Here is a 13231-nt window from a genome sequence, read left to right on the forward strand (position 1 = left end):
AGCACTCGTGCTGGAGTCCCCTCGCCCAAGTTCACTGCTTGTTTATAAGGGCTCAGTCCCCCCTAAAGCTCCTCTAAAGCCCGAATCAGTCTCAGCGCTCCAGCGACCGACCGGGGCGACGGGGACCCTGGGCAGGGGCGCCGCGTAGCAGCAGGCACTCGGGGGGCCGCGCAGGGGCTAGCGCTCCCGGGCCCGGGCCCGGGCCCTGCCCACCCCCGGCGGCCTCGCCCGGCCCAGCTGCCCTGGCAGCGCGCGGGCTCCGGCTCCCGAGCCCGGGGCGCGGGGCTGGGCGCGCGGGATGGCCTCGGGCGAGCGGCCGCGCGCCGGCTCCCACGCCGCCCCGCAAATCCCGCCGCAACTCCGGGCCACTTCTGCGAGGGGCAGGGGCGTACCGAGGTTAACTAAAGCCGTTAATTGTCGGCAGACGAGAGCAACAAAACAAAACAAAGGCATTTCGGACTAGAGAGAAAGCTCGAGAGAGCGACCGAGACATGTACCTGAGTGAGACAGATGGGAGAATACATCATGACTTCGCCTTAAAACGCACTTTCCCGGAGATGCCCAAGAAAATCTTCGAGAAGCAAGAATTTCATCTATTCATTTTACAGTCATCTGAGCCCCGCGATGCGATCAATCAGGACGGGGCTCTGCGCTGGATCACCGCAACTTCACAACAAACCCAGTCCTCCTTAAATAGCCAAAGATTCAAGTTCACTCGGCGTGCTAGATTTCCCGGGGTGAAATCCAATCTACACTTTTAACCCTCTTGCAGTCCGAGCGCGCTGGCCCTGCTCGCCGAGGCCGCCGCCGCCGCCGCCGGTGTTGGCTGCTTTTCGCCTGGGTTTGGGGATTTATTTTCTGTTTTGCAGTTGTTGTTGTTGTTGGGGGCTAGGGGGTGCGCGAAGGTTCGGTGTGGGTTGGATTGGGGTGGTGGTTGGTGGTGAAATGCTTTTTTAAAAAAGGCGGGGAGGGGGGCGCAGGAGAGAGCGCGGGAGGGAGAGCGAGGAGAATGTGTCACCGCGCTGGGAAAGTTCAAGGTTACAGCCCCGAGCACTGCGGCAGGATTCCGGAGTGGCGATCGCAGGCGAAACTTTGCCGCGAGCCGACCATGTGTGTGCGCGAGGGGGAGCGTGAGCGAGTGCGCGCGGGTGGCGGGGCGCGCGCGGGAGAGGGCTGGGTGGGGGCGGGGTGGGTGGGGGAGAAGGGAGAGGCTGGAGTGAGGGAGGGGGCTCGGGCGCAGGTCTCCCGGGCGAAAGAGGCTCGCGGCGCGGTCCCCGGCTGCAGCCGCCGCCGCCCGCGCCGGCTCCTCCACGCCCGGCCGCCCGACCGCCCGCCTCGCCCCGCGTCTGACCCGGCCGAGCGAGGAGGCTGCTGCTGCTGCCGCCGCTGCCCAGAGCCCAGGGGGATCGGAACGAGCTCCTGAAAAATCCCAAACGATAAATCCCGCTCTCCCGCTCGGCTCCAAACTCCTCTCTTTTCTGCTCTGGGCTCTTTTTTTTTTCCCCTCCCTCTCTCGCTTTCTTTCGTTGCAAAACTTGGAAGTTGAAAATTTCACCGGTTCCACCCTCTGGACCCCGCTCGAGCTCTCTCCAAATCAGACTTAAGGATTGTTTTATTATTTAATTACACAATCATCGCTTTACTCCTCCTCCTGCAAACGCGCATTCCTTTTGCACCAGCCTCTCCACACCCCCCGCCCCCCACCTTCCTCCTCCTCCTCTTGCTTCTCTCTTTCTCTTCTCCTCTCTCTCTCTCTCTCTCTCTCTCTCTCTCCCTCATTTGTTAAAGGTCTCATATCCGTGCAACTGAACCATGACTTTTTTTTTTTTTCCTCCAAACTAGATCTTCTTTCCGCCCTTTGGGCAAGTCCCGCACTCTCCCCACACCACCACATACACATACACACCCCCGAAAACCCGCCCTGGGAGAGGTATTTCTGTGCCCGCTGCGGACTCTTTAAGCCGCGGGAACATCCGAGTGGGAGAAGCACTGAGCCGGTCTGGGCCCGAGAAAGGAACGAATGGAAAATTCCCTCACACCCAGGCCGCCCCGGGGCCCAGGCTGGGGCGCCGACTCTCGCACCCGGGGCGGGCGCGGTCCGCCAAAGCCTCCGGCTGAAGGGAGGAGGGGCAGGCCGAGGAGGCGGGGGCCCGAGTGAACTTCGGCTCAAGTAGTTGGGGAGCGCCGGCGCGGACGGGGGGCGGGGGGCGGGGTCCTGCGGGGTCTCCCCAGCGCGGGCCCGCGCCCCGGGGCCGCTCCGCAGGAACAGCGCGCCGCGCTTCGCCGCGGTTTGCCGCCCTCCCGGGGGTGCCCCGTGCACGTGGCCTCGCTCGGAGCGGGAGGATCGGGCCGAGCTGCCGCCGCCGCCTCCTGCTCCCTCCTCCTTCTCCTCCGTCTCCTCCTCCTCCCGCGGCCCGCTCGGCTCTCCTCCTCCTGCAGCCCCGCTGGCTCTCTCCCAATCCCCACCCCCCGGGGCCCGGGGCGCCGGCGGAAAGCGTCTCCCTCCCCGCCGGGGTGCAGGCAGGGCGGGGCGGTGGCGCGCCCGAAGCTGCGGGGCGGGCGGGCGCGCGCGCGCGCGAGCTGGGTGCGTGTGCCGCTACGGCCCTGCAGAGGCGGTCGCGCCGGCCTCGCTCCCGCAGGGAGGGCCCCGCCCCGCCCCCACCCCGGCCGCGAGCCGTGGGTCGCGAGTGAATGAACTTGATTTCGGGTATTTGGAGGAAGGCGATTTGCCTTGCACCCTCTCTGCACGCGCGCGCGCGCGCACACACACACACACACACACACACACACACACTCTCCCCGCCCCCCAAATTCCGGCTTTCGGCAAGGGTTGGGTGGAGAAGAGGTGGAAGCAAAGGCTATCCAGACAATGGAGAGAGGAAAAGTGAGTGCCAGGGACTCCGCGTCTGCCTAGCCGGGGGCTGCCAGGGGCGGTTGGGGCCAAGAAGGGGACTCGACCGCCCCAGGGCGGGGCCGCCCCTACTCCCAACTGTGCTGTGGGGGTCTTGGGGGGCTCTCCTCTGATTCTCCTTTCCTCTCCCCCTCTTCGTCGCCTCTCGGTTTTCTTCCTCAACTTTCTCCTTTCTCTCGCTCTCTCTCGCTTCTGCCCACCGCCCCCCCTTCTGTCCCCCCAGCGGACCTGAAGGAACCAGTGACTTTTTCCTTCACCAAGTGGGAGTTATCCACATCAAGCATTTCACAACGACACATCAAGAAAAGTAGGCAGGTTCAAGTCAACCATGAAATGGTCACTTTTTAACCCCGTCCTGTCCTCATTAGGGAAATGCTCAAACACAGTCCGTTTTCAAAGAGCTCTCTTAATGAGGCGAGCTTGCCAAGCCTACCTCTACCAGCTGCAGCCCCCGCAAACCGAGAGCCCAAAGAAGAAAAGCGCTGGGGGGGGGGGGGGGGGATCTGAGGAGGCCGGGGAGAGGGGGAGCAGTGGATCTGGGAAGACAGGTAAAGTCGGGGAAATTTCGAGAACTCCCCCGAGTTAACCCTTGAGGGCACACACCACGGGGAGCAGCCTCCCAGCTCCCCCACCCCCACCCCCCACCCCGAGGCAAATCCTCTACTCAGCGTTCTGACAACGTTAATTTCCTTTGTGTGGGTCATTTCTTCCTTTTGAAAAGCCAAGATAAAGTTGACAGTCTTTAAAGATGAAAGGAATGAGGTGACAGTCGGGGTTAATCCATATAAATACTCATTTCTCTCTCAGAAATTTTTAGGCAATCTCATCTTAGATTAAAATAAAACCCCCCAAAGCATCACTTTGTATTGCACATTACGCTGCATCCCTTTTCTCGCCCTCATAGCACCAGTCTGCGGGGAGGGGGCGGGGAAGCGCTACTGATAATACCAGCTTTAACTACTGGAGTTTCCCTTTGAACAAATATTCAATTTAACCGGAGTTAATTTACCATAAAAGACATTCCCCCTGGCACGAATGCACTCATGTCCTTGAACACACCTCTTTGAAAGCCTGGACTCTTACAGAAGCCATTATTTCGGGGTCTCTTTAAAAATCCAGAGCCCATCTCTCTCTCTTTCTCTCCCTCCCTCCCTTCTTCCCTCCCTCCACCCCACACCACCCCCAGTGAAATCCTGGCACCCAGAGAGCACTCCTTTCAGCCAGAGATCCCAGAACCAGCCGCTGTCCCCTGGCAAAAGAGGCCCAGTGCTGAGCCCTGGGCAAGTGTCTGCAGACATCTCCTCCTCCCCTATTAGTTTCCCTTACCAACAGAAATCATTTCCCCTTGCCACCAAAACTAGGTTGCATCCAAAAGTTTCTCACAAGCTTTAAAGAGAAAAACGAAAAATTGACAACTGTTACACAGAAGAGCTCACAAATCCGCAGCAGCACCAGGGGGTGAAGAAGCAGCGACAGACCCAGGTAAGACCCCAGAGAAGTGAAGATGTCTGGGGCCTCCCAGGCCTATCACTTAGGGGTTCAAATCTCTTTCAGGTGCTCCATGTTTGCAGGGCGCTTGTGGCTGGGTACAGTCTGATGAGTGTGGAGGGTGCTTGGTAGTTTGGGGTTCTGATTTGTTTCCAAGAAAAAGGAAATTGAGAAAGGAGTAATGGTGGGGTGGGGTAAACCAAAAGAAAAGAAAGAATGAGCAACAGAGACATCCTGGAAGGGCTTACTGGGTGCTCAGTGTATGTGGCTTTGACTGTGCTCCCAGGCCTTTGAGCCCTGGGCAGGATGGCTGACACTCCCTGAAACACTGCTTCTTGTCCAGCCTGTGTCGAAGTCACCGCACACCTTCCCTGGGTGAACTTTAAGGGAGCCTTTTAGAAAAAGAGACTGGTAGATCTGGGTGTATGGGACATCTGGCTTCTCTCAGCACACTCATCCACTATCTTTCATTTTAGAAGTACCAATCTTTTAACTCTCAGGTAGAAGAGTAGAGGGAGGAAGTGAGAAAGATACATGCATTTTATTCACTTTCCCTTTTCCCAGCCAGTCTGTGCCATGGTATTGAGAGGGGCTTTAAAGTATCCTGAGAAGTTTCTGATACTATCAAAATGGGCCAAACGCTTCTTAGACTTTGGTACTTACCTCTCCCTAAACTCTCTTTCTTCTCTGACTCCCACACTGAAAGGTAAATGACAGGCCAATTGCATTCACCTCAAAATCTGGTTTGAGGAACTAGAAAGAAGTGAAAGCCTCCTGCATCAACAGGACTATTTGATATTTCAGAATTACTAGAGATCTCCTCCCCAGATCATTTATTTCCCTGCCATCTTCGGGGGGGGGGGAGTTTCTTTTCTGACAGATAGTTTGTTGATTTCAAGAAGGTATGTCGGTACTTCAGGAGACTGAAATTTTCAAAACCTAGTTGTATATTTGAAAAATTAAACAAATTACCCAGTTGGAGCCTTTCACTGACCTCCACAGAGGACTTGACATCTCAAGTATCTATCAATATTGATTTTCTTTTAACCTTCTCCCTTCTAAAGAAACTCAGTGACAGGTTGCAAATCCTGGGCAGTTTAGGGAAAGGTTTCTTGGAGCTTAACAAAGCTGTCATTTTCAATACACCCGATGACTTTTTTTTTTTTTTTTAGCTCTTGCATGTGATTTGAGGGGAGGCTCAGCAACCACACACCCTGGCTGCATCGCCAATATCAATATTTTAAAACTAAATACAAAAGAGACAGATGACCTCCTGACCCCAGGAAACAGGCCTGCAAGACTGCAAGTATCCACCACACCATGCCCAGGGACCCTTCCTTCTTCCAAATGAACCACAAAAATACATGTGTAGCCCGGAAAACACAATTTTATGTCCACAAGCAGGAACACCAAAACTCCACTCAAAAACACATATATAAACAACCAACAAGTACTGAGATTGCCTGCACTTGATGGGGATTGCAAAATCATGCCCAGCTCTCTCAGCCCTGAAACTGCTACTGTCAAATTAGGGTAGCAATTTTTCCCTCCTAGAAAATTCACAACTGGTTAGCTCCCCCACCCCCTTTGCCGCTTTGCCTTTCACTGAAACGAATAAATAACCACGGACTTTTCTTCCCTCCTCTGGGAGCTGTTGGGTGTCCCCTGAGGACAAAACTAAATGAGAAAAATGACGCTGTTAATAATGTCGCTGCTGAAATGCCTGTACTCGACTGTTAAAAAAAAAAAATACCATCCCACTAAGTGTGCTTACATTTCGGGCACATTTACAAGCTACGACTGAATCTGAACAGCGACTGGGCCAGATTCCTCTATTAAGGTTAGCCGGTTTCCACTTCTCTACAGAGATGGGGCCAGTTCATCAACAGAGGTTCCCAACTTCTGAAGACATTTGCTCCCGGATTACAAAGTCAGCAGGTGCCTGTAACTTTTGCGTGGTTTATTTTAAACCTTGAAAATCACGTCAACGATTGCTTTGCTTCACTCACAACACTTCAAAAGTTACGTACACTCTCAACACAGAGCGTCTCCTCTGTGATACTGAGAGGGTTATAGTTATTGTCCTTTTTCAAAATAGCTGACTTTTAAAGTAAAACTATACTATCATTTTAGTTCTATGTATAGACTTGTTTTTTGTTACCCATCTACATACACTTTTTTGACATAGAAACAGATCACTTTTAAGGAGAGGTTTAAAAAGCTTTATCCAAAATAGCCAAGTAGTCTTTATAGTCTGTATTAAGAAGTATAGAAGGTGTATTCAAACCAACTCAAACTTTCTGCACCCCTTTCTCTAATTCGTCCTTTGAAACCTCCATCCTGTTTCAAAATCAAAATAATGCATAACAACAGAACTGTGTGCATTTTAACTTTCAAATTAAAATTTGACAAACAATTGTGCAATTACAAAGAGAAAAGACAAAACAATTTGGCCTACACAAAATATATGTCCAGTAAACCTTATCTCTGAAATATTTTAACAACACAGCATGTTAACAAATTTCAAAGCAATAATATTGTCAAATTGTGTGATGTCACAAACTCTAAAAACAAAGTTACAGATGCTCATGACATCATATTCACTCATAATTATGCTGCTGCTCAGTCTGATCATATTAAAATTAAATAGATGTCTACGTCTGCTCAAGAATAAAAGGAATTTATTTTGGACATCAAACAATGAAACTGTCACCATTTATTGTATGAAACACTCAGCTAATCAATTTCCTATTAAAACAGCTTTCAACAATACTCAGCTTTAAAATTCATCGGGGCCAGTAAAAACCTTTTCCCAGTGCACAAGAATGCAGTCCCAACCACGACGATAATTACCCTTCTAATACTTTTATTGCCCAAGCACTTTTTCCTGTGCTCCCCATCAGTTAGGCAAGAATCTGCAGTATATTGTATCAGTGAGTTGGAGTGCTTGACCTTTGCGCACATATGATTTAATAGGGACTTTTCAGCGCTGGAGCTTTCTCCATCTCTCATACCATTAAATGAAAACATCAAACCTCAAATGTAAAACTGGAAACCACAACGTTTTGTGTTTCACAACTCTTTGCAGTTTTTACTTAGGCTGCTTAAAGGTCAGCTTCTTAGCCTCCCAGTTCTCTCCCCCATAGAGTAAAGGTACTCAGAAGTCACACTAATTCTGATTTTGATTAAATCTTGGACTCCCCAGTCAGATACACACATGCACTCTGCTTATTTACACGTGCATTCTTTTTCTAACCACACAAGCGTGCGTGTATGGTTTGCTGGATTTATTCCATTTTAGAGCTGATTTAAATGTCTGTTCAAGTCTGGGTTCAAATGTTAACTTTTTCCCGCCTGTTGGAAAATTAAAATTACAAAAGATGGTGCTATAAGATTCATTCAAAGAAAGTTAGAGTTAATCTTGTGTATTTTGGCGCCTTTTCCCTGCCAGCTACTGTACTGGAGGGTGGGGGGGGAAGGGAGGGGCGGGACTTGGAGATCTTGTCTGTCCCGTCTCAAGTTCAATGGCAGTTCTTCTAACCGGAGGAGAAGATGGCCATGTTCACAGCCCTAATAATAATTCCAATCACACCACTTCGGCATCTTGTGTCAAAGTCGAAACTGGCTTCCCCGCCCCCTTCAACCTGAAAGCTGCCAAGTCCTCACACACTCCGCATTCAACCACAACTTAATGGATGGGATATTGTGCATTAAAATGTGTCCCAGACGTCCTGGCGAAGAGAGCACAAGGGAAAAGGGAGGCGCACGCGCGCGCACACACTCCCACACACACACAAACACACACACACACACACACACACACACACACACACACACTTAGGCAGAGGGGCAAAAAATCCTAGAGCAAAAACAGCGGGGCTTAAAAAAAAAGTACTAGGAGCGGGAAGAAATCCATCATAATCTTTTTTAAACGGGGAGGGAGGTGAAGAAGGAGGGCTAACAATTCGATCCTGCCACTTCAGGGACCAGGTGGGGGATACTAAGCTTGGGAACAAATATTGATTTTAAAAACAACACACCAATCAGAGCTAAATAAATACTACTACCCTCACTTATTTTTTAAAAGTGCACTTTTAAATGAGAATATGTTACAAAGCTCTGCATATTCACCTTAAAGCGAAGGAAAAGGACTACAAAAAGAATGGGCTACGGGGTACAACTAAAGTATCACTTACAGTAATTTTTCCAGCATTAGGAGGAGGAGGAGAAAGAGGAGGAAATAAGAAATGAAGCAGGGAAAAGGCTACATTTTACACTATTTGGGCTGACAATGTTATCCAGTGATTCCCACCATCAAAGTGTGACACATATACTAAAGTTACTAAAGCTATAATATATATTATATACATGTATGTGTAATGATACATATATATATGATATACAAATGATATATATATATATATACTATATATATATACACTATATGTATCATTACACACACACACACACACACACACACACACAATTGCTTTGGTCTGGGCTCAACCTGTAAAGCAGAAATGACATTTAGATAAAACAGTCACTTCACAACGCACATACAGGAAAAACAAATTGTGTCTGGAGTGGAAGGGGGTGCAAGGGACGAACAAGACGAGCAAATAAAACCCATCATTTCAAAGCCACATACCATTGCACTGTTTTGCATTAAATAAAATGGATCTTGAGTCTGCAACAGAACCCTGGGCCGCTGACTTCACGTGTCTCAGGTACAGATTTGTGGATTTTCTCAAGGGTTGTTTGGGTGTCGCTTTTTGCATTTGGTTAAAAAAAAAAAAGGCAATCCTGGAGTAGTCTTTTATTTTTTTAAATTATTGTTTCTGCAATGCCCCAATTCTTGGCCTGAGAAGAAAAGGCGGTAAAAGTCAAGTCTAAAAGCAAGCAGCCCCCTCAGTCTGGATATCCAGTTTTCCTTCCTCTCACTTGCAGAAGACTGTTTCTCGTGGTTGACTTGAACGCCGTCCAGAGAGAGAGAGAGAGAGAGAGAGAGAGAGAGAGAGAGAGAGGTGTGTGTGTGTGTGTGTGTGTGTGTGTGTGTGTGTGTGTGTGTGTGTTTGGTGGGTTTTATTGTTGTTTTAGCAGGGCTGCTCTAGAGGTGGGGGCAGCCTCCCCTCCCCGGCTTCGGGCGCGCTCCGCAGGGGCAGCGGGCGCGGCCGCGGGGTCGCGCGCTCGCCCCTTCCCCGCGCTTGGATTGGCCTGGCCAGCGGCGGAGCTGCCCCGGAACCGCCACCCACCCGCGCACCCTTTCCGCGCCCGGGCCGCGCTCGTCCCGCCGCCGCCGCCGCCTCCCAGCCTTTTTCTTTCTCCGGCTCGCTGGCCGCGCGGCCCCGCCCCGCCCCGGCCGCCCCGGCGCGCGGGAAGCGCGGCTCTTCGCTTCCGCCTGGCGGCGGGAAGGAAGCCGAAAGGAGGAGCCGGGGGCGGGCGCGCGGCGATGCATATTCATCAGGGCGCCCGCGGCGGCGGAGGCGGGAGCGGGCCCGAGTGGGTGTGGCGGCCTGCGCGGCGCGGGCGCCCCTCGCGAGTGGCGGCTCTGCTCTTTGTGCGGCCCGGGAGGGGCAGGAGCGCGGGGAGGGCGGGCGAGGAGGGCGGCGCCGCCTGTCTGCGGGGCCGCGCCGCTCCGCGCGCCTTTGTGCTCCCGGGGTCACGGGGCCTCCCCGCCGGCTTGCGGGAGGGGAGAGCGGGGCCGAGCTGCCGCGCGAGAGTCTCCACCAAATAACAGTGATGATTACGGAATCGGTGTTACTCCCCTATTTCCCGCCACGTTGCTCGGTCAACTTCGCAAGGCCGCGTTTGTTTCCGTGTGAGAGGAGTTCTGAAATGTTCCTCCCGGTCAAGCGTTATCATTACAGCAAAACCACCAGAAGGAGAGCACTCTTGACTTCTATTTATATGCATCCATGTGAATGTCAATAATCTAGGGGTGGGTGGGAGAAATAATCAGCACCAAAGAAATACACAACCCTTGGGTCCCTGGGGGTAAACGCTCTTGGTGAGGTTCGGTAGACAGTTCATGTTCATGAACAACGTGGTTTTGATCAGTATTTTTCAGGTTAAAGGTACGTAGTGTTTCTGTGTAGTTTTTAAGTAATCCGGTTATTTTCATTTTAGGCATCTGTGGTGTGGTAAAAGAATGCTTAACGGTGAGATTAAATTATTATGTAATCCTGATTTAAAATCGAAGTATTAGAAGTAAAAATATAGCATTAGCCCTAAATTTACATGGTACTAACCCACGTGTGTTTAGAAAAGATTTTATTACAGAGATTTTGACTAATTATGTAATTGCACAACAGACAATAGCTTCAAATATCCTCTAAAATCCCTGTTCAATTATGTGATTACCAGTGGGACCGGAATAGCTCCCGATGAATTGTTCTTATCTTTCCACTAAATGTGAGCATGGCAGTATTTTAATCCCAGTTGTGTTTACCCTCAAAGTCCAAGAGAACTTAAACAACATTGTGCAGGTTCTTAGTTTCTACAATACACATTATGAAACAAGAAAGATATTTTGACCTCGTTAAAAAAAACAGATTTTTTTTTAAATATCTGCACGTATATATACAGACACACTATATAAATGTTTGGCTATTTTCAATGATAGTAAGTGGAAAACTGGAAATTATTTTGACCCATTTGGACTTCAGGAAATGCCAAATATAAAAATAGGTTATTGGTTTAATGGTTCCCAATTTCTCCTCTGAAAAAAACTAACACAGTATGTATCTAAACAGCTTTGGGAAGGGAGTTGAGGTTGGGGATACCCGTATGTACACATACACATGTGCATGTATATATCGCTACACTCAGCTATAACTTCCCAAGGAAAATTAATTTTTAACATCTTTTTCCAAGATAGGTAATTTTAACCCCTCGGCTAGTGTAGCTATAACTCAGTCTACTCAGGCAGTCAATTCAAGTGTGTAACAAACAGATCTGTTTCCATTCTAGCATTTCCTAATAGTAGTTTCATGGTTAAGTAAGTCACGTTTAGCACTAAGTAGCCAAATATGAAATATGAAAATTCAATGCAGCTAAACTTTAAAAAATCATTGAGAGTGCAAAGGGAGTGTTTAAATGGGCAGTGTTACCAAATTCTAAAACTTCTGTAAGTGTGCCTTAGAAAGTCTTTTGCAATTATTTGAAGTCCATAGCGGAGTTAACCAATCCTTCCCATCATCTATTTCATGCAAGGAAGAAATGACATTGCAGGAAGAATCCAATTTTGTTTAGGAAATATCCGAAGATATGAAATGGAGAAAGGACTAGAAAAGGGGAAAGGGAAGGATTCCACATGCTTCTAGTGATGATTTGAATGAATCTGAAGTTAGTGTCACCTGTCAGAGGCTTTTTGCCTAAGCGTACTATTTATATTTAGTAATAGAGTGTACCATCGTATGTCATGTTCAGTCTTTCATAGATTATCTTTTTTTATTTGCGTGTCATTTGTTTCTTCTGACCTGTGAAGTTTACAGTACTTACTCCTCTACTCATTACCCCTGTTTGTCAAATATGTACACATATCATAATTAAATGATATCCAGTGCTTATGAAATAAGGATACTGATTTTCAGTCATGTCTTAAGAGAAATCGGACTCACTAATTTGTAATCACCTCAACAGTTTGTTGCTCCTAAGTCTCTTATTTGGCTAATGATAATGGTCTTCTAACCTACAATATTGGTTGAATTTCCAGTTTTCGTATTTTGCATTACAAACAGACCTAGAGAAGTTAGGGGGTGCTTTTTTAAAATTAAAATCATCTTGGTTAAAAACCTTGCCTAGAATGTAATTGAGGTTGACTATCTTTTTATATTCTTTTTTTTTTTTGGAAATTATAACTACTCACGTTTTAAAAATAAGGACTGTCCAATGTTACATAGGCGTTTTGGCCTTTTGACGCTCCTAACTGAAGTGATTCCAGTAGAAAAGCTAATTTTTTTGTGCCTTCAGTTGCAGGCACAATCCATTCCTTAGAACTTACTAGAAGATTCGCAAGCACACTGACACTTTAGATTTTCTGGTTCTTCTTAAAGCCAATTAACTGGTAATTCAGTTTCTGTATGTGTTCTTCAAATTAAGAATTTTTTTTAATGTACTACAACATCTGCATGTGTTTATCTTTGAGAATAATCACTATATAATTATTTCTAAAAGCATGCATTATTACAATGCTTTATGTCATAATTGAAGTAATTCTTCTACCCTATCTAAACCAGTAATTTCCAGTCATTACCCCAAAGGTGTTTATTTTATCTTACTTCTCTATTTCTCAAATATGTAAGAAGTGTGCTTTTATTTCTATTTTCTTATTTTCAAAGACACACACTAATTTATTAGATTATTGTAGTTAGTCTATTATTATGCTAGCCTTTGCGCAAATTTATTTTATATAATAAAGACAGTGGAATATTTAAGACACGATACCAAATAAAACACACTACCTTTTAAAACAATTGGATAATATTTTTAGAATTTAAAAACTGCATAAGGTATAAACCTGTGTAAACATTCATATTGCATATTGCGTCTAGGACATGGTTTAAAATATTTCTTAATTATTTAAAAATATTTAGAGAGTCTTAAAATAGGACATTTATAAAGTGCCAAGTTTTGGCATTTTGTTGCGGTTCTATAGATGGGAGCTGTCTTTGTACAACTTTTACTGAGGGAAGGAGAATGCACATCTAGTACATTGCTGTGTGAGAGGAAAACCCAAGTATAAACCACAACCTTTGGTAACTATTTCTATTTTCCGTTGGTATTAGCGGTCTTCAGCTATAATCCAGTGTGCCTCTTTGTTAGGTATTGATC

General features: G+C 47.8%; 1 protein-coding gene and 1 long non-coding RNA gene across 14 annotated transcripts in view; one reads left to right on the forward strand and one right to left on the reverse strand.

The window, feature by feature from the left end:
* NFIB (nuclear factor I B) overlaps positions 1 to 13231 on the reverse strand; it is a 456253-nt gene that overhangs the window by 241429 nt on the left and 201593 nt on the right. Inside the window, exon 1 of one of the 11 annotated variants that reach the window (XM_011288336.4) lies at positions 498 to 1660. The exons of 8 other annotated variants lie outside the window; for them this stretch is intronic. In XM_011288336.4, coding sequence (XP_011286638.1) covers positions 498 to 527 — 30 coding nt within the window. In that variant the 5' untranslated portion in view covers positions 528 to 1660. Of the gene's footprint in view, positions 1 to 497; positions 1661 to 13231 lie in introns of those variants that run through there. 2 more of the 11 variants (XM_011288337.4, XM_011288339.4) reach the window with 2 other exon arrangements.
* LOC102901864 overlaps positions 3535 to 13231 on the forward strand; it is a 46528-nt gene continuing 36831 nt past the window's right edge. The window contains exon 1 of one of the 3 annotated variants that reach the window (XR_002148219.2): positions 3535 to 4393. This is a non-coding gene — a long non-coding RNA (uncharacterized LOC102901864). The remainder of the gene's footprint in view (positions 4394 to 13231) is intronic. The other 2 variants (XR_002148217.3, XR_002148218.2) reach the window with 2 other exon arrangements.

Source organism: Felis catus, chromosome D4 (genome assembly GCF_018350175.1).
Source record: "Felis catus isolate Fca126 chromosome D4, F.catus_Fca126_mat1.0, whole genome shotgun sequence".
Classification (NCBI taxonomy): Eukaryota; Metazoa; Chordata; class Mammalia; order Carnivora; family Felidae; genus Felis; species Felis catus.